This window comes from Ochotona curzoniae, unplaced genomic scaffold (genome assembly GCF_017591425.1).
Source record: "Ochotona curzoniae isolate NIBS_2020 unplaced genomic scaffold, NIBS_Ocur_1.0 contig_1014, whole genome shotgun sequence".
NCBI classification, from domain to species: domain Eukaryota; kingdom Metazoa; phylum Chordata; class Mammalia; order Lagomorpha; family Ochotonidae; genus Ochotona; species Ochotona curzoniae.
In genome coordinates, this window is record NW_024464920.1 from 18838990 (window position 1) to 18866327 (window position 27338).

At 38.5% G+C, this 27338-nt stretch overlaps 1 protein-coding gene across 1 annotated transcript in view; it reads right to left on the reverse strand.

The window, feature by feature from the left end:
- Positions 1-27338, reverse strand: part of TMTC2 (transmembrane O-mannosyltransferase targeting cadherins 2) — a 360995-nt gene that overhangs the window by 61635 nt on the left and 272022 nt on the right. The window contains exon 9 of the mRNA XM_040981140.1: positions 12878-12959. Within this exon, the coding sequence (XP_040837074.1) occupies positions 12878-12959 (82 nt within the window). The remainder of the gene's footprint in view (positions 1-12877; positions 12960-27338) is intronic.

The window sequence follows — 27338 nt, forward strand, 5'->3', positions numbered from 1 at the left end:
AGTAAAAATATGAAACATTTTATACCAAAATAGCCTTATGTTTTAACTGCATCTTCCCCTGAACTTTCTGAAGTACTCTTCTCTAAGTACAGATAGAAAGATGCATCGTTATGAATAGGATGCACTCAGTGAACCAAAGTTTACTCTTTGAATACTCTTAAAACAAGAAGTAAGCATTTTGTCCTTCACATGAAAGAATAAATTTCTGAGAAATCATCCTCACTCATTTCCAGTGACAAACTCATACTTTGTCTTCGATAATGGACTAGAACAGCAAATTAAGAAACCACAAAAATGTTAATTAAAATACATTTTGTTCTCATGTGCACATCATTGCTTCCGCACTACCTCTTTGGTTTGTAATTTGTCTTTTGCAAGTTAATTATCATCATCTTTCATAACTGTCTCAAATCAAAGGATTGAAAACAAGGAAAAGTTATTGAGAAATTATAAAGGAAAACCAGAAGTCATTTAAATCGGGAGAAATGGATGATTTTAAAAGACAAAGCCTTCTCTTGAGATAAGAAGTAGTATGGGACCCCCTGATTTTCTCCTGAACTGTAAAAAGGAAAAGCAATTGATTGCTATTTGAGTGACCACTGACTTCAGCTGCAGTTATATGCTTTTTTTACTGAACAATCCTATCACCCCCCAAGTTCTATAAGCCACCCAGTAAATTTCAACAACATTAATATGACAAGCTTGTGAAGATCAACCCCTCATTAATGTCTTGACTTAAAAAGCTATCTATATAGCATAAATCCATAAAGATATAAGCTGGCCTTAAGCCATAAGCCCAAATACTATTCTAGCATTTGTAAATATACGCTCCCCAGATTAGTTGAGACTGTCACTGCTTACTAAAAATACTTTTAAAAGTTCATTTTTTAAAAAAAGATTTATTTGTTTTTATTGGAAAGTCAGATATAAAGAGAGGAGGAGAAACAGAGAGAAAGATCTTCCGTCCATTGCTTCACAAACCCAACTGGCCGCAACAGATGAAGCTGAGCCGATCTGAAGCCAGGAGCCAGAAACTTCTTCCTGGTCTCCCACACTGTGCAGGATCCCAAAGCTTTGGGTCATCCTCAACTGCTTTCCTAAGCCACAGACAGGGAGCTGAATGGGAAATGGGGCCACCAGGATTAGAACTAGTGCCCATATGGGATTCCAGTACATGCACAGTGAAGTCTTTAGCCACTAGGCTACCGCACCAGGCCAAAAATGTTACTCTTATGATCAATGTATCTACAGACTGCCACTGTGGTACAATGGATTGATTCATCGCCTATAATGCCAACAATAACATACTAGGTTGCCAGGTCAAGACTCATTTGCTTCACTGGTAAGTTCATCTACCTGCTAACCCTCCTAAAGAAAGCAGCCGAAGATAGCTCAAGTGCTTGATCCCTGCCACCTGTATAGGAGAGCTTGAAGGAGTTCCTGGCTTCAGCCTGTTCCAGACTCAACCCATGGCCACCTAGGGGAATGAACCCTTGGCTGGGATTTCTCTCTCTCTCTCTCTCTGTCACTCTTATTTGAAATTAAATAATAATGTAAATTTAAAATATGCTATCTTGGGCTGTTTTGTTGTATATCAGGCTAAACCACTGTCTGTGACTCCAGCATCCCACACAGGTATCGTGTTGAATTCTAGATGTTCCAATTCAGACTGAGACACCTGCTAACCCTGCAACCATGTAGAGACCCAAATGAAGCTCTCGGCTTTGCCCTGGCCCAACCCTGCACCTTGTAATCATTTGGGAAGTGGACAATAGAAGGAAGTGCTATACTCTTCTTTTCCTCCTTTCTAACTCTGGCATCCAAAAAAAATCAATCAATCAATCTTTATAAAAATGTTAAATCAAAAATTGAGGAAAGAAGGAAGGGAGGGAGAGAGGACAGGATATGTCATTATAGTTTTACAACTGCATAAGCTGCACTGAATCTGCTCTGTATTAATATATTAATATGAGAATTGATGAGAATTGTTTTATAGTAATTATCATGTATTTTCTAACAAAAACTACAATGTATCTAAAGAGCAAAAACAATCTGTAACGGATGTAACAATCTGTAGGAAAATTAATTCATACGTATCTGTAATAAACACTTTAAGGTAAATGCAAATCTTATTGATAAAGTAAAAGCTAGAATATTGAATTCATACTGAAATAGGCCCTCTGGTAAAATGGAAATCAAGTTATTGAAGCATATCCAGAATTTCTGACCCCTTTCAGCACCACCCTGTCTGAAAGCAATATCTTACCCTGGATTACAGCAATAATCTACACGTCCTATACAGGATGTTCTTTAAACAGCAATTTGAGTCATCTTGTGAAAATGGAAGTGACATTACACCATTTTTCATCTGACTCTGGAATCTCACATTTGCCTACACAACTTCATGACAGTCCAGGCTCTGCCATCTTTCTGCTATTGCTGTTCCAGTTACTCATTAGAGGAACAAAGACTTCTGCTTTGGAGTTTCTGCGTGGAAGGCTGTTCCAGGAGACTTTTCCATGTTTACTTCTTAGCATGATGTAGGCATTTCATATGCATATGCTTAACATCAAGACTTACTAATGGAATTCTTCCATGGTTACTTGCTTTATCTTCAAAGGTAAATCAGAACTGAGCCAGCATAAGTTATCACACCCACACATTATATAGTAACCATAGGCAGGGCTGGAACCACTGGCATATGAGGTGGCCAAAGCACAACTACTAAGGTGGCCTGCATAGTGAATATTTCATGACATATCCTGGACTTGGACAATGGGATGGTCTTGCTTTAAGATCTCTGCATTTCTTTAGGACCATAGCAAAACAGTATGGATGTCAATCATACCTTCCAACATATACTAATCCCAGAAGAACTCAAACTATGCAACTTGGCTAATTTCTATCATACTCCATTTTTTTCTTGCAATGAACTAGACAGACTGAGAACCTTAAAAATAACCTATGATCCTAACTATGAACTAGTGTGTCTACTCTAAGAAACTCATACTGTGCTTACAACACACAACATGATTCTTGCAGCAAGGGAAACCAATATACATGTAATGTTTATCCTTGAAAGTGTTTCAATTCACACAAGAACATTATGGAGAAAGTTGAATTCTTAAATGCAGATGTGTAAGGGGAAGTTCAAGGTACAGCAAACTGAATGTGTCATTTCTGGATGTAGCTGATTTTCTGCTTGTTTGTTTCATTCAGTCCAACTTACAATTTAAGTTGAACATACTTGGAGTAAAGTGAAGTAGTGTGGGTACTGCTTGAATTTTCACCATAAAATAAGAACATTTTAACTAGCAGCCAGTTTATGAGCCACAGCATTATCATACTCTAGAAGCATCTGTACCTGGGGACTTTGTAAAAATTTAGGTGCCTGGGACAGCATAAAACCCATCATGAAGTTTTTGAACTAACTGGTTTCAGTTATATCTAGTGGTAATGAAAGATGGGGCACTAAAGTGGATTTGTGAAAAATCTTTCACAAGGTGTTCCATTAATGGAGGGGAGTAATTCATTCTTGCTAAGAGAAGATTGATGATAATGCAGTGCTCGAGATTCAGTCTAGCTCTCTAAATGGGATGCTATCAAGGACAAGGTGCTTGTTCAGGTAAGGTGAGTATACCTGGGAGCACTAACCCTCTACAAGACTTGCCAAGTGACTTTCTCTGAGTCCCGGAGTAACTCAGGTGTACTTTGATTGTTTAAAACTGATATTCCTCCCTCTCTCTCTCCATCCTATTCATATTACAACTTTATTTTTATGATCTTGGCAGCTTGAGTTAACAAAAGCTCCATTTTCCTTAGACAGACATGATGTGATAAATAAGGCTGAGAAACAGGTGGATAGAGTGAACAAAGACAAGACCCCAGAAATTAAGCTGCACTCATGGTGAGGCTGAGAGATTGAGGATTTGTTCTTTTGTGAACACGAGACCAAGAATTTGGTCTGATTTGGACAGGTGGTAAGCCAAGTGTCTAATGCAGAGACGATGAGAGAAACAGCAGGCTAAGACCCTGTGTTCCACTGCCTAAGAGGTCAGGAAGACTAGCAGCACGTTATTGAACTGATTTCCCCTTGATTCTTTTCAAAAGTGTCATGAGATGTCAGAAAACCTTTGGCAGAAATTATGGTGATTGTACAGTGGATGGTGTGGATTAGGACAAAGTGAAAATGCACTGAAGAGAAAAAGGGAAAAGATGGAGCTGAGAGGGGCAAGGAAGACACAGTGACACAAACGCAGGACTGATAGGAGTAAGGGTGAGATTCAGCAGGGATGGTGTTAGCTTCAGAAAACAAAGTAAGTTCATGTGAGACTTGAGCCATCTATAGATTTTCATTAAGAAAGTGAGGGGAGAAACACAACTAGACAAAGGTACAACTTTTTGCAAGACACATGAATGAGTAGCCTCATTTGTTTCATTGAGCATTTTGACACTGGGAAGGTGTAATGAAAGACATGAGGCAGACCAAAGGACAGAAACATAGATGCCGAATTCCTTAGAGGAAGAGGAGTATCTCTGAGACTAAATTACAGTATGCATGAAACGGGGAGTAGTGGTCCCAAGTCCCCAATGCTCACATCCTCTTCCTGGGAAGGCATCACTGTGCTCACTACCACCTCTGTGGGTTTTCCTAAGGTGCTCACTTAAAGATGTGTTCATAGAGAACAGGTAGTTATTGGCAGGGCATAGAAGATTTGGAAACAATTGCTTAAACCAGGCATCAGGTAGAAAAAGAAGCTGCCAGGAGAATTTTGAGGTAGATTCAATCACTAAACAGAAATAGGCAAGACTACAAAAATTCTTGCATGTTTGCGCCTCTGCCTGTTTTTCTCATTTAAGCCTCACAAAATGCAAAACTCAGTGATACAGTGTGATTCTCCAGGGACAGCCACATGGAATTGTAGAGTTCTTAAAATGACTCAGATAAATGAACATGCCTTTGATACAGTGAGAAAAATACATTTCTTTTAAACAGCAGTTTAGCTATTAAATACAATCTCCATTTCCTTATTTATAATGTGATATTTAGTTCTCAGGATTCGTATGAACAATTATCTCCCTTCTCTTTGGTCTTTTTGTTTGCATATTGATGGATAAGGGTTTCCTTTTACTTAATTTTAGTTTTTCAATCTTTCTCTTTTTCCGCTGATTTCAGTCTCTGATTTATGTATCTAGTCAAAATTTTCTTCATGATTCAGCCATTCTCAAGATGATCACTTTTATTATAATTTTGATAATAAATGCCCATTGTTATAATTTATTGAGGCTCTAATACATGCAACTTTATAATATTATAAATGACTTCTTACCACTTTAGGCAGTAGCAATCAGCCCGAAATTATGCAACTGAATTGCAAAAGCAAGACAATTAACTATAGGGCTACATGCGACTCACTCCCAAATCCATGTTTCTGTGCCACACTTGCACTCCACACTGTCTGCTGTGAAGCTCAAGTCCATTTTTATCACAGTTTTTGCAGCTACTTGAGCCTCATACTAAGACAGACTAAAGAGGAAATATGCAAAAGGGAAGGACAAAGGCAACTGAAGCACAATCAACCCTTGCCTAATTCTTTTGTTGTGAAAGAGTTCATTGGCTCCTTCCTATGTGAGATACTGAGGTCGAGGCTTGGAGCCTGCAGCATAGGCACTGCAATTATGAAGATTCTTTGTTTGAGCCACTATTCTCCCACTTCACAAATGGAGATAACCTCACTGTGTTATTAAAAGCAAAGAGACAGAATAAATAATACTTGTAGGGTGAACAATAGTGCCTTACTATCCTCTGCCCCAATCAGGTTCTAGTCTTCATTCAAGTTGCCCTGCTTCCTCCCCTAGGCCTCTGAACAACTCGGTGATGACAGCTCATAGGGCTTGCCACCTGCAATCCTTTGGAAGTGACTGAGGACCCACAGGGTTCCTAATTAGTGACAGCACTATGTTTGAAAGCACAAAACCATAAACTCATGGGCATAATTGGAGTGCCTGAGAAAGCAGTGTAAGATGCCCAAGGACTGGAGCCCCTGCCCACGTAAGAATGATACAGTCGCAAGGCACCTGGGTGCAGCCTGTCTTGGGACCTGGTTGCTGTGGCCATTTAGGGAGAGAGCCAGTGGATGGAAGATCGATTTTTTTCTTTCTCTTTTCTTCCTTCTCTCTGTATCTCTGCCTTTCACGCAAATAAATATGTATTTTTATTTTGAAAGAAATGTTTGCATGTTGAGTTCTGTTGAACAATTTTGAAAAACTTGTTACTACAATACTGTTCCTACTATCTTTTTCATTTTTTACCTCAACAACAGATTGAGGGTATTTTTCAAAATTATGCTATAATATGTATGCTTTCCCCAAAGTAGGGCACTCATGACAGAAATTTTTAAATGAATAAAAACAATGAGTGTTTTTGAACAAAATGAGTATCTTGGTTTTTAAATTCTACTTCCTTTAAATTTTACAGAGAGCATCATATCAGTACAGTAAGTTATTCAAAGCTTCAATGCCAGTTAATGTTAGCTAAGCTATATTTTAAGTATTTTGCTGTTTAAATTTTATATAAACATGATTTTCCAACTGTTTGTTTTTAACTATATTCCTTGTTTTAAAACTCCTTATTTTTACCATCATTGTTTTTTTTTTAATTTATTTTTAATTTTTTAATTTTTTATTTACTGGACAGGCAGAATGCAGGAAGAGAGATCTTTCATTTGCTGGTTTACTCTTCAAAAGGCCACAGGTCCAAGATGATAGAGTTGATAAGCAGCTGAGTCATCCTCTGTTGCTTTCCCAGGAGTGTTAGCAGGGAACTGGCTTTTGAAGCATGATAAATGCAATTTAAATGGGCATTCCCACCTGAAGACTTGGAGTCACAGTTGAAGCTGAACTGCTTCACCACAATATTGGGCTCCATTCTTAACTTTAAAACTTAGTCCCTGGCCTTGGTGCCTTAGCATAGTGGTTAAAATCCTCACCTTGAACAGGCCAGGATCCCAAATGGGCGCCAGTTCTAATCCCAGCAGCCCCACTTCCCATTCAGCTCCCTGCCTGTGGCCTGGGAAAGCAGTTGAGGATGGCCCAAAAGCTTTGGGGCCCTGCACCTGTGTGGGAGACTGGGAAGAAGCTCCTGACTTCAGATCAGCTCAGCTTCAGCCATTGCTGCCGCTTGGGGAATGAACCACAGCATGGAAGATCTTCCTCTCTGACTCTCCTCTCTGTGTATCTGCCTTTCCAATCAAAAATAAATAAATAAATCTTAACTAACAAAAAAAAAAAACTTAGTCCCTGTTTCTTCCAATTTCAATCATCTCAAAGTTTTAATTTTAAAAGGATTTTAAAAATAACTTGTAAATAACGAAGGAATAAATATTAAATTATATCAAACTTATTGGGCGTATATTAAAAGGGCATTTTAAAATAAAATTGCTTAGATGAGAATTCAAATCATTCGCAACACTGAGAAACTATGCTTTTATTTGAGCAAACAAAAAGACACAAACACTGATAACTGAAGAAATAAAAGGGGTTTCGTCATCAGCAATTAACAGAACTGTGATTTTGTAAAGATCCACACAACATATATTTTCATGTTTAATCAAGGCAATACCATATGTTAGTTCATCAGTTAATTTTAAAATACTCTTTTTCTAAAAACATAAAAATGAAATTATACCACAGAGCCAAGCTAATGCTATTACTATCTTCTAACTAGTTTAATTTTGAATAATAAAATAATAACCATATGGCTGTTTCAAATTCAGCTATCGGCTCTTTCAAGCTTCTGATCTCTGTGTTTGCTGATAAAAGATCAAATTTAGTATTTTAACAATTTCCTTTTGGGCCTACATTTTAAAATAAAACTTAAGTAGTATGCAAACCATCTTAGAGAAAAACAGCATAACATTAACACTTGAACATCTGGAGATAAAAGTTCACCGCTCTACACATTTCATGTTCTTTCTTCAGGTATTACATTGAAAATGTCTGTTTCAGGAAATCACTTAAAATTCAAAGCTTCTATTTTCTCTGTCATGTAATTAGATTTCAATCCTAACTCACAGGAGGTATATAGTGATAAAAAAAAAAGATCAGGAAAAAGAAAATAGAGTACTAGGCAACATGTAAGGGACTCCAAAATTGACAGTAGTACCAAATAACAGTAATACCGTTCCTACAGTCACAGTTGTTACAATCTCTACACTTCTGTGTCAAGAGGAAGAATGACAGGATAACTAATCCCATGTGCCATACGCAATCCTCATCAATGGCAGCCTTTTTTTTCGATTCTCAATGTTCGGATTTTCTAATGTCCTCATAAGCCCCACAGCCTGAAAAGCCTTCCGTGAGCAGCGCTCTCCCATCCTGGCAGCTGATGGTTCGGGTCGTCCTCCTTTCCCTCAGCTACGGTGTTTCTCCTCTCTGCTCTTAGATATCATTTTTAGTCTTGTACTTAAATAACTTCCCTGACACATCCTGTGCCTGAAGTAATTTCTCTGCTTTACTGTTCCCCATGGAGAACATTTCCATACTTTCATTTGTTGAGCTTTCACTGCCCACTCAAATACAGGTTGAGCAGGAGTTCATCGGGCATAATTTTCCTGTACCCTAATCCACTTTCTCTACATAAGTCCGACAATATTATGTTTCCTTTCAAAAACTGGTAGTAGCATGCAATCCTGATTTTTAAAATGTATGCCTCCCTCAAAGCTATCTCTGGAGCTTGTCACTTCCCTACTGTATCCCTACATCTAGAAATGGTGCTTGATAAACACTAAGAGGCTGGAGGCAGAGCTTCAGCACTTACCATCCTACAGCTGAATGTTTGGAAACGAGTAACATCATGCCCAAAAAAAGGATCATTAAGAAACAAAGTGGGACTACAGGAAACACTGGGGAATTTCAAATTAACACTGTGACTGAATAAAGAAACCATCGAAGATCTATCTAAAATCTTGAACTTCTTCTCAATAACATTTTCAAAATCTGTTCCCTTTTCATTTTTTATGCTTTTATCTTGAGTAATAAACTATCACCTGTTAGAATCAGCACATGGTAGGCACCTTATAATAAATATTTATAGACTTAAATTACTTTTGTCTGCCTTCAATTTAATGCTAGAAGCCTGAAGAAAAGATTTATAATATGCTCTGTCTGACAAAATGATCTTCTGGAAGACTTCTTATTATTGCCTTTCCTCTTTGGTAGAATCTTCTATTGGAGACTAGAAAATTAGAGTCGCCTGATTCATAGGTCTACATTATACATTAAGCCATCAAGTACTCACCTTTGAGATTTTTTTTAAATAAATTCTATCAAAACTTTAACATTTTGCTTCATATGCACATGGGAATACAACGTAAGCTTGACAATGCATGAATGTGGTATTATTTTGAATATTATAGTTTGAAATGTTTCCTACACATTGCTAAAGTATGTTATATAAAAGAACAGTGAAAATGAGGCTTATGTTACAAACAACATGAGGTGTGCATAATGGAAATCATTTTTAAATCCTCCATCAGGTTTTTCATTTCTCTGATGAGGAATTTGCACCTCACAAATTATACATACTACAAAATGCAACACTTAATTGACTTGCTGAAGCAACTTTACAAAGCAACTTAATATTTCGTCTTGCAAGGTCAGCATTGGTATTAGTATTTTTTCTTATAAGAAACTGATGGCAATTTCAAATACCATTTCACAGACATCATCATAGCCAATATGAACCACCATAATTTCCTCTGTCTCATTCCAACTGGAGAGTATTTTTCCAGCCACTTGCATTATTTTCAAGAAGACTAAAAGCATGCAACCATCCCAAAGAGTTAATTTTATGCACAACAAAGCTCTCTGGAATTATAGCCATTTTGAAATGACTCAACCAGAGATTTAACAGAAACATTTTTAAGTAGCAGAAATGTTGCTATGCATTCAACATGCAGCTATAAATACTCTATGAATATATTAACCAGTAAGTTAGCATATAACTGATATGAGAATCACACATAGCACATATTTCCTTTGACAAGAAATAATTAAAACACAAATAGAATACCCTTTCAGTGAATTTTGTAACAGATCCAGTTTTATAATGGAGAATATTCCTAATGGAACTCAATAAACTCTGCACATTGCTGTGATGACTGCTTGATACTGATAGTACAGAAATGGAAAACAGGTCTTTCCTATTCATAATGACATTCGAATCTTCTAAAGGAGATAAATACAATTTTGATATAAATACTTCCACACCTCAGCCACTCCTAACTCTAGGGTATCATTGTCTCATGCTTTACATTGACCGAACACCCAGCAACTGTCCACTAAAGCGTTTTCCTTGTTTTACATTGACTTTTTTTTTCTAATTTCTTCTCTTTATCTAGTCCATTCCTTGACACCAAAGAAAATTCAAATCCCTTAGCTGAGTCCACAAGTTCTACAGGCTTCATGTCTGCTTCCTGCATGGCCTCATTTTTGCCCACTTTCTCATTCTCTTCAATATGCCCCGATTACAAAACCTACTTTTCTGTGAGAAAAAGATATTTATGTACAAAATTTGAATAAAAAGAATTCACGATAATCAAGGCATCCAAAATTTAGTTATCTATAACTAACATGGACAAGTCAGTCCTCTATTTTGTTGGACTTTTTTTTTTCCATTTGCTAGTACAACAAGAGATTATATATAAATTCTTAAAAAAAAATTACTTTTGAGTTTGTGTTGGTCCTTTTCTCCTGTTACTACAAGAGTGAGTATTAGGCTGGGTAGCAAAGCAAAATATCTGAATGACATAGTGCCAGTCTCCTAAGAGCTCCCTTGGGGGCTCTGCCACAGGGTGACAGATCCCATCACAACAGAGGAAGACAAAGAGGCCAAACAGTGGGCAGTAACAACCTACTTGTAAGAATTATTTTGTTATTCTCCTCCAAGGCCACAGCCTTCTTCAGGGGCCTCGCACTAGGTCTCACTAGCATAAGACCACATCATGCAAGACAAAACGTCCAGCACACCCTGGGGCACAAACCACAACTGGGCTTGCATCATGAAGTAATCTGGCTTTCCTATTGTCTGAAAACCACTGAGTTGTTTTTCATACTGTGTTTGGAGTTCTTTGCATTTCTGCCACCAAAACAAACAAACAAAAAAGTCTATTCATGTCTAAATTTCAATAAAGTTGTTCTGAATTATGCAGCTATTTCCCCTGTCCACTGAAAAATAAATGTTTTTTTTTAACAATGTCTATTTGCCAATTTGAAACAATACAGAGAATACAAAGAACTTTTCTTCACACACAGACTTAAAAGGCATGTGTCAACACTCTTTTCCAAATAATGTACAAAGTAAACAATTTGAATTAAGTTCAAGAAATTCTCATTGCAGAAACACCCCTACTACCAATGCTGAGGGAAAGAAATCCGAAATATGATGCAATAGAAAACTACTAATTTTGAAAAGCAACTAGGGTTAAGAATACTGGAATAGTAAGAAACAAGTTTTTGAAATGAATGCAATAGTGGTATTTTTTCATTTGCAATTCTTCTACAGTAATGAAGAGCTTTAAAGAAATGGAATAAAATAATGGTTAAGAAGTTCAGAAAATGCAAAAAATAAGATTAATGAGGAAAAAGGAAGGCACCAAGAAAATGCAGTGATAGAACCTCTAGAAGGAAAACACTCAAGGAACAAACTCCATGCACCCTAAGAGTACTCAAAAGAGTAGATTTGAGAAAATGCTAAGTCTTATTACTTTACTTAGTAAAATCTATAAAAATAAAATTTTTCAATGTACAGATTAAGTGACTGCTTAGCAATAAAACTGTGCTTTAGAATGCAAACATGAATTCTGGTGCAATGTGGACTAAGTTAGATTTCATCCTGCATTATAAAATGCCAGATAGATACAGCACCACAATTCCACGCATATAAACATGTAAACATAATAGTTCACATTTAAAGATCACTTGTGGCTGTCTGTTTCCATCATTTCATTCGTGTAATTCTTCTACATTTACAGTCTTTCACATTTAAATTTACTAGCTGAAAACTAAAGAAATTAAAAAGTAAATAAGCATATTCACTTAAAGTTTATTTTCCATTTACTTTTAAGTCTACTGTTTGATAATAACTAGCACATCAACATACCAACCTTTTCCCACCAATGGGTCAGCAAAATTAATTATTTTGGCTCCTTCAAAACCATTCCAGTGGCAAATCTGGCAGAAATACGCACATCTTACCCAAACAGTAAGCTCACTATATACTTTGCCTCACTGAACATATGACTCACTACTAACGATAGAGCGGAGGGCAACAGAGCTGTTCTTAAGCTCTTTTTGGACTGATGAAGGGAAGGGCTAAATGAAATTAGACTGACATTCTTTATATCCTTTCCAGCTTATCTTTGGCTGCATACAAGCACTTACAGGCTGGTGAACATCACATCTTCTATAAAGCAAGGTTTTGAGGCTCAAATGTGAGCTTTAAAACTTCAAAATGGCATGCCTAATGAGCAATGCATTCCAATTTACAGCAAAAAAAAAAAAAAGCTAATATCTTTCTTGATGAACCAATCAAGAAGTTAGATGGTTTCCTAAACAAGTTTCATATAAACTCTACATGAAACTTGAAAGGGGCAGTGATGAAACTGACTTCCTGATGGGAATCCTATGAAATGCACTAAAGCAAAATTACCTACATAGCCTTCATAATAACAATATTTTGAATAGGAGGCAAGAATGCAGCATGAGGCTAAATCTGCAACAGCAGCATAAATTTCCTCTCAAAATGATCTTTAGCAACCAAATCCACATCTCCTATCAACATTAGCAGTAAATGTGGGGAACACTGTGAGCCACTCACCATAATGCATGTAACAGTTTCCTTTGGAGGGATCCAGCTCAATGGCCTTCAAGAAGAACTTTTCAGCCTCACTCTTACGACCCTTGAAAAACAGAGAAAATGCATAATTCAGCAACAGTTCATGAGGGGATGTTCACCTCCCGGCCCCAATGAGTAACTAACAGCTGCTGGTAATCATGGAGGAAAAGGGTCCTGTTTTTATCTAAGTAAGCAGGACAGAGGAGATTACACAGAGAAGACAAAAACTAGAAGACCAGAACCTGAGGATGAGTCCATCAAAGACATCCAGAAGGAGGCGGCGCAGAACACAACCACCACCACCACCACCACCACAACCACCACAACAACAAAGCAATAATAGTTTCACCAAAACCAAAAGGATCAGGTGAACATCATCATCCTCAGGAAACATCTTCATCTTCTAACTTATTCTCTCTCTTCTATCATCCTAATTGTCCACTTTACATAGTAGGAAACAAAATTACAATACGTTGAATCTCAAACAGCTACTTGTTTCATTGTTTCTATTATATTGGGCAAAAACTGCTAATCCATGATGTAAAGTGAGACCATTTTCTTTGTTGCATTTGTAAAGTAAAATATTAGCATTCTACTCACAAGAATATAATCAATACATAGGTAGAAACCAAAAAAAAAAGAATTTTCATGAAATAGTATCTTACAAATCAAACAGACTCCAAAACAATACATCCTTTACCTACTGATTGCTTCTGAACCAGAACTGGCTGCAGAGTAACACAAAGCCATGGCCAGGGTAGGAAGCTTTTGGAAGACCCTTTCTGAGTTTTTCCTTTACTGGCATGGGCAGAATAAAGATCTGTGCTGCCTCTGAAGGTCACCAGGGCACTCAATGGTGTCCAGGAGCCAATGTCCTCCATGAAAAAGTAATGATCTTATCTGCTTTCCTTATTCACTCTGTGTAAGTTCAGGCAACACCATCTTCTTCACATTTATCTTTAAAATGATTTTAATGCAGACCTTTATCTTAAACTAAAAAGTGTACCATTAATCTCATGTGCAATATTCTATACAACTCTGACCCATTTCTGCATAGCAGTTTTGTTCATTCATTTGTTAAAAAAAAAATACATCCTTCATGCTCTATTGTTCTGATGGACAGAATCTAACTTGCAGCCTCTCCCATGTACAATTAGTGATAACCAATGGACATGCAATCAATTTCGTTATTGAGTAACAAATATTGTTCCACTCAGTATCTCCTCTTTAGTTTATGTCTTACCACATATGCAAAAATTAAAATTCTAAAATGCCCTACAATATTTCACACAATTCTGTCTCAATAAATCATAAGTAAAATATCTAACACATGTGCTTTCATTTTTTTTTTAACAAGTTCCCCTATTAGACCAGCTACCAGTTACGGATCTCACATGGCCCACTCCCAGTCTTGGCATTTGCAGTCAGATATTGCAGTCTCGTCTGGCTCAATCTGCCCCATTCCCAGTTCTTGCCTGTGATGCTGCAGCATAGCCTTGCCCAGCCCTGTCCTCATTCCTTGCTCTCATGTTAACTGGTAGGTATGATAGTCTAGCCCAGCATGGCCCACGCCCTTTCCTGGCTCCCATGTGTGCCAGTGAATGCTAAGGCTAGGCTTGGCCAGGCCCTGCCCAACTTGTCACCTCCCCTTTGCCCCTAGCCCACACATATGCCAGTGAGTGGTATAGCCTTGCCTGGTCAAACTCACCCCCAGTCTGGCTCTCATGCTCACTAGAGGGAACTGTGAGCCTAGTAGGAGACTGCCCCAAGTTTTCCCAGCAGGCCCGCTCCCACACTTAGGGATATCTCTTATATATTCCAACAGGAGCTAGACTCCTGCCCAGTAAAGTCCAACCCTAGTCCTAAGTCATTGTATGCGCTGGAGGTTGCTGCAGCCCAGCCTGCCCTCACACCCAGTTATTGGGTAAACCTGCAGGTACTGCATCTTGGGCCAGCCCAGCCTGCTCCCAACTGCAGTTTCCATGCATATCAGTTTTGTGATCTTTCCTTGCTTGGCATATCACCTCTGTAGCTCTTGTCCATACCAGGAGGTACTACAGTCCTATAGGGCTGAGAGCACAAATCTCCTACAGAATCTGCCTCCAGTCCTAGTTTTCTTGTGTGCCAATTGTCATGACTCAGATTTGCATGGTCCATCTTCTGCCCTGACACTCACTGGTGAGCACTGTGTCCTAGCTTTGTCAGACACCCCCTCCAGACACAGCTTTTATGTGTGCTGGTGGTAGGCAGGTAATGCTGCCTAGCCCAGGCCAGGTATCCCACTTGGGCAGGTTCATTGGTCTGGCCCAGATATGACCTCCAGTTTCTCCCCTCCTATCCCCTCAGTCTCAGCATCCTTGTTCACCTATGACTGTGCTGACCTAGTCAGTGGCATCCCCCCAAAGTCATTCTACACCTGTAAAGTACTCCCTCTGTTGTATCCCCACCCCAAGCATCCCTGAATCCCTCTTACCCAAGCAATCACAGTCCCCACACTGGCACGAGCACTGGTCTAGGACTTCCAGTGGCAAACCAGCGCCTGAAGCAGAGGGTCTATTCATGTATTTTCATATTGTTATTAAGGATAACAAGAGTCCTAGGCTTTTCTAAATAATTCAATGATGAACGAATCAAGAGACCAACCTATGTGACAGGAGCACAGATTCCAGGTAGGTAAAATAGACGCTGAAGTGTTTAGTTTTGTGACCCTTTCACAATCATTTTGTCTCCTGACTATAATTTTCTCTAGTACAAAAATAAGAGGAAAAGCAGGGCACAAGGGATTCAAGGGCAGTCTAACTACTCCATATCATATGCTAATAACAGATATATTTTATTATACATTTGCCAAACCCCACAGAATATATAATACCAAGAATGACAACAAAATATGGACTTTAACTGAATCACTGATCACATCAAAAGTAAGTTATCTTAAAGAGATCAGAAATTGTTTTGGGGGATGGAAAGTAAGGAAAAATATGGAAACTACATTTTATTCAGTTTTATAAACCTAAAACAGCTGAAAAATCTTATCCAAGGACAGATATTTGGCACAGCAGTTACAAGTGTTAGGGGTGCCCACATTCCACATCCCAGTGCCTGGGTTCAAGTCCCTGCTCTGCTTCCCATCCAGCTGGCTAACAGTGAGAAATCTAGGAAGCAGCAGGTAGATCAAGCAGTCAAGTGCCTGTAGTCCATGCAGACATGAGGACTGGGTTCCACTTCATGGCTTCACTCAGATCCAGCCTTGCTTGCTGGAGCATTTCAAGAGTGAAAACAGTGGGCAGAAGATCACGCGCATGTGTGTGTATGTATATGTGTGAACATGCACACATGCCTTCCTGCCTCTTAAATACATGAACATTTAAAATATAAAGTCTATGAACTTAAAAAGGTAAAAACTAGCTCATCAGATTATTGGATTATTTGAAAAGCATATAAAGCTGCTTCTGTAGTATAAAAGTAAAAGTTTGTAAAAAAAAAGTGAATTATTACACATAGATTTTTAAACATATAAATACACATGTACAAGAGGATGCATAGTGCTGAAGGACAGAGACTGTCTTTCAAAACCATATGGCTATTCTTTAGACCACTGCCGGGAAGTGATACATAAATAACCTGTAGGCAATAACAAAAGAAAGATGCAAACTGTACGTTATCATTGGTGAAGTGTCCATAAAATTATTATATGCCAGGATTAGGGGCTTTGAGCTTTTCTTTGGTTAAGTTTTAAGGACGGAAAAGAATAAATTGGATCATTTATCAATGTCAAAGCAAACTGAGTAGTCACATCCTCTTGTACAATCCATTGGTAAAACAAGCATGAAGTTTTGAAAACACGTGTTGGATCTCAAAAGCCATCAGTGGTTTCTGGCTCTTTGGTGGACAGGTTATAAAATGCCATGAATCTTGGTCTCCTAGCTGTGAAGTGAACATGTGGCATATTCTTCTCAAGGGAATATATCATAAGATCATGCAAAGATCTTCTTCCTGTTTTGACTGCTATTTAGTTACTCAAGCTAAATAATAAAGAGGAAAAGAAAATCCTCAAAATAGTATAGAAAAATAAGAGTGGAGCACATGCATAAGCCAAGTAGACACACACATTACAGGATCTGAGGAATGTCCCGGGATCACTGGAGAGGTGATTTTATTTTTAATCAAACCTACTATTTCTACTCTTATTGTTTCATAGGAGCAGTAGTTAAAGTAGAGGAAAATGTTACCTCTCAGCATAATTTTCCTTGCTGTGTTAGGAATATGTCAGCAGTTTTTACAAACAAGCATTATGGAGTATCCCCCGATTACAGAAAGACCTTATATCAAGCAAAATGGATTCAATAGCCATCTGTATACTGTCTGGATATGGAATGGCTTGGAAACCAAGAAAAAGGGACTCTGGTGAGCATTCCGTACACACATACACACACACCACAGCTCTAGTCAGTCTGATGTCTGGACAGCTCTTCCACTGGCATCAATAAAACATATAAATGTAAGATAAATGTCCAATAAAGTTTATACAGCCTATTCCTCTGAGCAGGATAACTTTTAGCTAATTCGTTTTCTTAGTAAAACTGAATGCTAATGCTGCCATCATTCAGGCACAGAAGCCCAGCTGAGTGAACGTACAAGGCTGTTAGCATTTATTTCAGTGGCTGCCAGAGATCAGCATTTTCCAACAATAAAATCTAACAATATAAAAAAAATTCATGTTTCCCTACACAAAGGAATGCACACATTCCACTAATCACGCACTTTGCAAAGCACACAAGAATATTAAATATAAGAGACAATGAATTCTTGTGGCATCAATAAAATTCATTTCTAAAATGTAAAATGGACACAAACTTTTGTACTTTACTTTTAGTAACAGGCTAAAAGTTGTGGAACACCAAGTTAGGCTGCTGCATGCCATCATGGTGTTCTACATTAGCAAACTGGTTTGAGTCCTAGCTGCTCCATTTCCGATCCAGCTCCCTGCTTGTGCTTTAGGGAAATGAGCATAAGATGGCCCAAATGTGTAGATCCCTGCTACCCCCATGGGAATCTTAGTGGGAATGCCATGCTTCTGGTTCCTGCCTTGCCTATCACCTATTCCTGGTTACTAAAGCCATCTGGTAAGTGAATAAATGCATAAAAGAGCGCGCTCTCTCTGTACTTTTCAAAAGAGTAACTAAACATTTTGTAAAACAAATTAGTAGCAAACCATTTATTACACTAAACATCTCTATAAAGTACCTTGATTACATAGTAAAGAACTACTACTTAATACCTGAAAACATCAAGACCCTGTGATGTTTCTTTGCACTATGCCTTATGACTTTACATATGTGGGTGCATATGTTTGTGTATATATACATATATATTAATACTCGAATTGTGTATGTATGTATAGTCATTTTCTGGTGTAAAAGTCCTCAACTCTTTGTAAATTCATGAGGAAGAAACATACTAGGATAATCATTTGTTCTACTATTTGATCCCATTTTTAATCAGAGTTCCTGGGTGGCAGGAATATTTTAAAATACCTTTGTTATGAATCAATAATAGTAAACAAATCGCTTTTCTTGGGCTCTGTGAGCCACTCTAGCAAGTTTAACTCAATAAAGCGGTTATGAGAACCTTCAATTTATAGCCAACTCAGAGTGTGAGGCTAACTTAATCACCACTAGGAAAGGATAGGTCTCAAAAAGGGGTGAACTGCAATGACTGGCCAAGAGGGATCAAAGTTTGCAACTGACTGAATTTCATTAAAGAAGATAAAGATCACTCACACAAGGCTGAATTTGTTAGGCACGATACAGAAATAAAGGCCACAAGCAAGAAGCTTGCAAATACCAAATAATATTGTCCAGAACCACAATAAAAATATAAAACTTAATGAATACTCAATAGTAAACTATGGATGAAAATATTTTGATATGTTATTACTAACCATCAATAAAGACCAAAACCTGAGGGACTCCACCATACGAAAAAAATCCTAAAATAGTCTGATGTAATACATTGCTAAAATATACAAGATCAGCACGCAAGAGACTCTTGTTTGGGGACAGTTTGACAGATATGAAAGTTGGTGCCAGCAATGTACCAGTTCAAATCTTGGCTGCTCTGCTTCCAATTTAGCACACTGATAATAAGTCTGGGACGGTCACTGAAGATGGTCCCAGCCCTTAAAGCCCCATGGGACACATGGATAAAGTTCTTGGCTCCTGCTTTGGCCTGGCCCAGCCATGCTTGTTTTGGCTATTTGAACCAGCAGGCCAAAGATCTGTTTCTTCATCTCTCCCTGTCTCTCAAACAAGAAAAACAAGGCTTCACTCCACTGAAATGGATGACATGCCTACAATGGGACAACTTTAGTTGCACCTCTTAAGAAATAAGACAAAGTCATTGCCACCATTTAGCACCCATTTTAGTTGGAGAGTAGATGGTTTGCACACAAAACAGGTAACACTGTCAATCTAAAGCACCTTGGTGAAAATAATGTAGACTAAGGAGAGGCAGAAACATTCAGCGAGCAGGAGAGCAGATGATTGATATATGATTTGAAAAAGGCTTCAGTGACTTCAAAGGTGACTTAAAGAACTGACACACTGACACATTTAGAATCTTAGAGGCTATCCAGAACAGTACAGGGGCAATAGAGTGAGTCCTACAAACACACACAGCATAAGAAAGGAGAGAGTAGATGGTTTAGGGCTTAGGTGGTACCATAAGGAGTGTGTAATCTGTTTGTGTATCTGTCTGTCTATCTTTCTAAAGGAAGAGTGTCAGAGAAAAGAGACACTTCCATCTGCTGCTTTATTTCTCAAATGGAAGAAGCCAGAAACCAGGAACTCCACCCTTGTCTTTGCATGAGTGAGAGGAGGCCTATTCCCTGGGCGATCTTCAGTTGACTTCCCATGCACATTAGTAAGAACCTGAAGCTGATATGGAAGAGTCAGTATACAAACAACATTCTGATGTGGGATATCAGTTTCACAGCAGTACCATAATGCTGGCTCCTGGAATTCACTTCTTTCTATGGTAGAAAGTTGAAGGCTTTGATAATACAGGCCACATGTTTGCTTTCACTCCAATCACTTTCTGAGCAGCAATGAATTGAACAGCCATTGGGGGCTGCACAAAATACTTAATAAGCTTATATGGCATCCTTTGCACAGCTGCCATGTTCATCTTTTCTGTGGCATCTTGATTTTACTGTATTTGCAGCTTAAGTGAGCACTGGGATTTTTTTCTGAAAGAGAAGGAATACTATGGAAGAACTTCATTACAGTAGAGTATCATCTCATATTAAATAATCCCCCCCCTCCGCCCCTGATTTGGGTTGAAGACTCACTGTACAGGGTGCTGAAGGAAAAACAGGGAGCCCGCTTAAGAGTCTGCCAATACTTCAGGACTTTAGAACAGATTCTTGATAGGAGCATTGAGAAATAATCAGATGTGATATATCTTTTGAAGCTAAGTGGCTGATGGTTATCAGCTGTGTGCAGAAGTTATCTATAAAGATCCCAAGTTGATGCTGCATCAACCTTGCTGCAGGATGGCGAAGACAAGCATCAGTGATTCACATGGCAGAGACAGTGTGTGAACAAGTGTTTTGGTCGGAAGGTGTGTGTACAATGGGGAACGAGAATTATGCTCGACTGAGATACAAGGCCAAGAGGATTTGCAGGACTCAGGTAGAGCGATGGGGTAGATAGGAAGTCACAGAACAAGTGTCAGCAGGAGGTAAAAACATTGACTATCTGGGACCTTGCAAGAACAGACAGTAAAACAAGACTGACAAGAAGACCAAAACAGACAAGTGCACAAACTCCTCTATATATTCTTTAGTAATAATGTTTTCAATAAAATATAAAAAATCTTTTAAAAATAATTCATACTGTAAACATACAGGATAATTTTTATCTCAAAAAAATTACCTCAAATGATAAGCTGACCATTCATACACATGTATTTTAAAAAATGAAACTTCAACTGGTATTTTTGAGATATAGGTTTGACCTTGTGAGTTGTTTCAAGTTTCATTTTTAAGGAATACACAGGAGATGGGTGACGTCTACAATTATTACTAACTAAAAGTATTAAGCCTTCTCAGACTTCCTGTTATGCAGCAGCTTTCATTTCCTTTCTACATCTTTTCACTTGAATACTTTTCCTAAAAGCTTAAATGTGCCATGCACACAAATTTCAGCAAGGTAATTCATTTGACAAGTTGAAAATGTATCTCAAGCTCCATGTAGGCAAATGCCTTACACTATTATTTGATTTGTTCTACTATGTTCAAAGTCAAGTAGAAATCAACATCTCATCATAACTAGTATCCATCCATAATCTCAGTTGATGAGAATAGTATTCTGATACTTTATTACAACATTTAAGGCAACTTAATAAAGTAGAAATTTGTTTTAATTTACCACCAAATAACAGGTAAATATACACTAAGTATTTACACGAAAACTATACAAACAATATTATATATTAACAACAATTTTTAGACTTTGGAAACAGGCATAGAATTTCACTTTGAAATACAAAACAAAAACAAGTGCCTTTAATTAAAACAATGAGACTTTAGCAATTCATTAGCTTACTCATAGAAACCTCTTAATTTGACTAGTATTTACTGAGCATCAAAAATTTGCCAAGTATATCGCTTAGCAATGAAATGAAAATGGTTTCTAGGAAAAGACATGACTCATGTTCTGGTGAAGCTTACAGAACTGCAGCTGTTGTGACACAAACAAGACATGGGAACTTGATCTATAGCTGTTGCTTTGACCTAATCGCAGCCCTGATGTCCAGAGTACGTGTAGTAATGGAGAACAAGGTGAGTCATGGGGAAACACAGCACAAGGCAGGGCACAGCTGGCTTACCCAACACTGTCAGACACTCCCTGGGGGTTGGCTATTGGTCAGCAATTCAGATATTCGGCTATCCATGTCTCACATTGGAGGACATGCGTATGCCTCCTGACTCCCACTTCCTGTAATGTAGACTCAGGGAAGCAGAAGTTGACACTTGCAGTAACTGGGTTATTTGCATATGTGTAGAGACATGAATTGAGTTGTCAGGTCTAGACCTCCGCTTGCTGGCTGCTGTGGGCATTGGGAGACTGTACAATAAGTAGTAGCTCATTTTCCGTTCCCTTCTCCTATTTCTGTGTCTCAAGAAAGAAGAATTGTAAAAATATTAGCAAAATTATTTGTTAAAAATATTGCCTGGTGTTTTGTACCCTTTCCTCTGAGAATATTGAGTATAACAGAGAGAAATGGCAACAGAGCTGACATGGGTGGGTGACAGTGGAATGAAGATTGGAAGACCAACAGGAGAAGTATTTGCACAGAACTTTTTTATGATGGATTGGGTAGGGAGATGATGTGATGAGGGAGGCAGAGGTAAGAGGCTGAGCATCATTGGTCTGTGCAACTGAAGGGAAGGTGATAAATAACGGAAGAGAACCAGATTTACAGAGCTGCATACCAAGTCAGATTTGAGAATTGTACAGATTATCACTACCTTTGAGATGGCAAGGTTGCAATTTGTTAATCATGGCTTAATCAAGAGGCTGAATGCAAATTGAAAAAATATTTCAAGACCGTAGTAGCAGCTATGCCAAATGCTCAAAAATACCCACTTAATTTAGTGAGAGATCACTGGTGATCTTAGTGAGATGGGTTTAGTTGGTCTTGAAGCCAGAAGGAACCAACAGAAGTTCGTGGGTGTGGTGATGGGAGAGGCAGAGTAAAATCAGACATCTTGGTCATTATGTCCGGCTCTGAAGGGCAGCAGAGCAACAGTCAGAAGATAAACCTCAATGAGGCTCGTGTAAATCAATAGAGAAAATCAAAAGACAAATCACAGGAGGCAGTGTTTTGGCAGAGCAGTTAATCTGCTGCCTATGACACCCACATTCCTACACCTGGCTCCAGGTATGCTGTCCCTTCCAGCTTCCTGCTAACGTACATTCTAAGAGAAGCTCAGGTAGGTGCGCCTCTGCCATCCACGTGAGAGAACTGGACTTACACCCAAGTTCTTGGCTTTGGTCTGGCCTTGCCTTGCCTACTGTGGGCATTTGGAGAGTGAACCAGCAGAATGAAGATGCCTCTCGTTCTCTTCCTCTCCTTCTCTCTCTCTTACACACTGAAAATGATCAATCATAATTGGGTACAAAACTACAAAGTTTGCAGGCTTACTTTTCCTAAGAACTGAAAAGAAAAATAACTTCTAGAACTTTGCAATTATAGCCTTGGTCAAATTATACCTGCCCAGAATTGTTTAAGCTGAATCTTTTCTTTTTGGGTGCTGTAATAATTCTTAATTCTTACTTTTGTTGTGACACTATGTGAACTCTCACTGCTGCAGGTAATTGCCTCTTCTAATCATAAACCACTTCAGCAGAGTTGTTTAGTCAACACTTAGCCAAAGGTCGGACACAGAGTAGGTGGTCCATGATGCATTCAGAATGCTAACCAACTTGCAAAAGCAAGCCCTCAGAACAACTACTGCTGCCAGAGTCAGAGAATGCATAGTTTATTCCTTCTTCCCTTCTTCACTGGCAACACCTCTAGTCACCAAGGAAAACAATAGCACATTTTATCAGCATTGTATGCCATAAGATGGCTGTGAGAGTTCACAGACAGAATAATTTTCAACAAGAAACTTTATATGAATAGAATAAACAATGTGATATCCCTTTATGGAATTACTGCAACAGGGACATCCTCAACCGGACAAATGTTAGCTATTTTTCACAACAGCAACTTTTAGCTGTTGGTGCAATGGATGCTTCTTGTTGGTCACGAACAGCTCCATAAATGAACTCTTCAGCAACAGAAGAAGCTGTTTCACTGAATGGCCATCAAAGAAAAGGCTGGGCCTGTTCACAGAACTTAAAGTTGACACTTGTGCTGCAGAGGCTTAAACCCTGTGGGATGGTTAGGAAAGTTGCCTTGTGAGAGTGGAAAGGCAGGAGCCCAAGCAACAGCTGCTTTGCAGCTGGGTCACAAAAGAGAGCAAGAAATCCCTTGACACCATAAAAGGTAGTGGCTGATGGGAAGGCAATCTCAGTGCCTCCATTTGTCACTGGCAGCATGCCACTGGCTCTCTAATCCAAATGCTCTCACAAGAGGATAAAGCCAGATGTAAATAATTCCCTACTTTTATTATATTTTATTTTTTTGTAGAAAGCTGAAGCAGTAAAGGACACAGGGTCATTTAATTTATTTAGAAACAAAATTCTTTGATGATTTAACCAGAGTACTGAAGAGAGCATTGGATTCCACAAGAGAAACATGAGTTCTAGCCTGGTTCTGCCCCCAAGAAGGTGATCAGCCAAGGAAAGCCACTCGCTTGAAGAGTTTTACTTTCTTCCATTGTAAATCAAAGGGCCTAGTTTCAGTCCTATTAGAAAAACACAATTCAATTCAGGGAAGCGGTGAACATTTTTTTAATTTAAAAAGTTAACTTCTTAACTCATGTCATTTTTGTTTGCATTCTCAGTAGTTTCTGGTCCAAAATACAGAAGAAACTGAATCTTGCACCCAGCTTCTCTCAGCTGTCACTAAGAGTAGGGAGAATAGCTGAGGGCTAAAATCAACTGTAGCTCAGTGTGTGCAATGATGAACAGAATAAAACACGGCAGACAAAAATGAACCATTTCTCTTCTTCTGGCAGGAATTCCGATGTATAGATGCTCTTCACTGGTGGAATATCCTACCAAGGTCTTTAGGCAAACTAGCCCATAGATAGGTAGGTAGGTAGGTAGGTAGATAGATAGTAAGTGTGTGCACTGCTTTAAAGTATTTCAATCTGCCTGAAACTTTCTGTCTACACTCTGTTCCAATGTAATTATAGCTGCACCCACAGCTGGTTGGGGAAAAAAAAAACCTACTCATTCTAATTTTTGCTTATTTCTTTTAAAAATTCACTTGAGTCAGATACATCAAATGATTGCTCTTAGGGTGGCCCAGTGTCCCACCAGATGAAACGACTAGGCCCCATTAGCAGCATCAGCGAAGCCTCTATTGACAAAGTCCCTTCTAACAAAGAGGTTTAAGAAAGATGTCCATCCACACAATAAGCCCATGGGGATGTGTCAGGTGTAATTAAATTTCCATTCATGTCATAGTGCTTAGTAAAATACATCTTTCAAGTAGTCTGTTGTCACAGCACACTGAAATTCTTTGGTCTTTGTAGGCTATATAACAAGACCAGAAACATTATGTTGCAGTTTACTGTACACCAGGCAGTGTTCCAAGTACTTCATATACATTGTCACATGAAATCCTCAACACCCGGGAGACACTAACGCAATAACATTTAAAGATAAAGAAACAGGCATGGAAAAGGTAAGGACCTTACTCAACGTACAGAAATCAGATTCAGCAGCACTGGAGATTCAAACTAGGGCAACCTTGTTTGTGCTATTTTAACATTACAGGCGTGTTTGACATGGTCACCCTCAGGGATTGTTACACTATTGAAAATAAACTTGGCAGTTTAAAGACAAACTAACAAATTCACTTACCAACTGATGCTTCTTGATATGTTTAGAGACTATCTACTGTATTTATGAAAGCTAACTTAAGAATTTCTGTTCGTACCCCATGTATAGTATTGTAATGCTAGATACACCCTTGGCAATAGCAAAATTAGACTGCAAAAAGCTCTCATTAGACAAATGTGTACTAAGGACAGAAGAAACAAACAGACCAGGACAGCTGTTTTGCCCAAGTCAGGAGTGCTTTCATAACTGAGGTGGCATACTCAAGCTGACTCACAGAGAACTGGTAAGGTGTCAAAGCAATGGACCACCACATTCCATCTTAGAACTGTTGGCCTAACATTTCTCTCCACAACATCTAAATTCAGAAAAACTATTTAGAAACTCTAGTGGATAATAATGTTTCTTATTTTACTGGGAAAGCAGTCAAGCACAGCTCAAAACCCTGGGAACCTGCACTCTGTGTGGGAGACCTGGAAGAAGCTCCTGGCTCCCGGCTTCAGATCAGCTCAGCTCTGGCCATCACGGCCACTTGGGGAATGAACTTCACCAAATTCCTACTTTCTACTGGAGCTACTGTTTCTTGAGATCTCCTGTAGGAATAATACTTTTTATTTCTGTGAGTTAAAAGTAAGTCTCTATTGAAAATAAAATTACTTATTCACCTTCACTTCCATAGTGTAAAATACTGCTTGTAAGATTTCAGGGACTTCTAAGCTAGGTGTAAATGAGAAAACGCAGAAATGGCCGGAGCCTGGCATTTGACCAACAGAGCACGGCTGTGTGTATAAATACATATGACAAGCATATCGCCGGATTGGATCATTCCCAAGTCCCAGCACTTTGGCGTGCTGGTTGAGACACACACGTGTTTTGGCACTATTACAAAATAAAATTGTTTCTCTCTGACACTTAGAGAAAATGTGTGATTTCATGAAAAAATGTGGGCCATTCACAGACAGAAACTGATTGCAGAAGTGACATGGTAATGGGGAATACAAAGTCTTAAAAAAAATCTGAACTCTTTCTTCCCCAGTAGACAATATAATAGTCGTTGGGCTCAGGGCCGAATTATCACTGTCAACATCAAAGACCTTTGGACCTTGGTAGGAGAAATGCGTGATGGAGGCTGCTCAGGAGTCGCTAAACATCAACCTCTTCAGCACATTGTGCAGTCTGTCATCTGAGTTGGCAGGTTTATCTATGAAATATGAGACGTCCTGAACCGACACAACTGATCACCAAAGTACATTCATCAATGCAATACAGAATTACAGAAGATGGCAGTTTAGTAAACTCTACATCATTCCTTGCACAATTGCTATAAACATGATGAGAAGATTTTGGAAGGAGCACGCTGACTGGCTCAGCTTCTCAACATGGAACCCTCATCCACATTGGGACATATTGTATCATGCCATGGAAATGCAAACAGGATCAATTCACTTGAAACACTTTCATGATAAATGAACACAGAAGCATGAGTATAAAGCAAACAACGGGATCTGAGCTGGCAGTCAGATCTGAACTTGGCCTTCTCCTCAGATATGATCCCTGCAAGATTTGGGTGATTGGAATAATTTGTTTAATCTCCCTAGAAACTCAGACACTTACAGGGATAGTACTGATATCTTCTCGTGAGGCTTTTAACTGACACAGTACCCATAGTGAAAATAAAGTGCTTACAAAAATGTTAAGTACTTAGCAAATGATAAGTATTGGTATTTTAGAATAGGAACATTAGCAGGTAACATGCAACATCACAAAAGGATAAAATGAAATAAAATTCATGTAATTAAGGATAGGGCACATTTTATGAGTACTCATAACAAGTTGGTTCATTTCTCACCTAGAGATTTTGTACCTAAATTCGTTAACCTAAATCACAGATGTAGGTAATTATTTAAAAAAATAGGACTTTA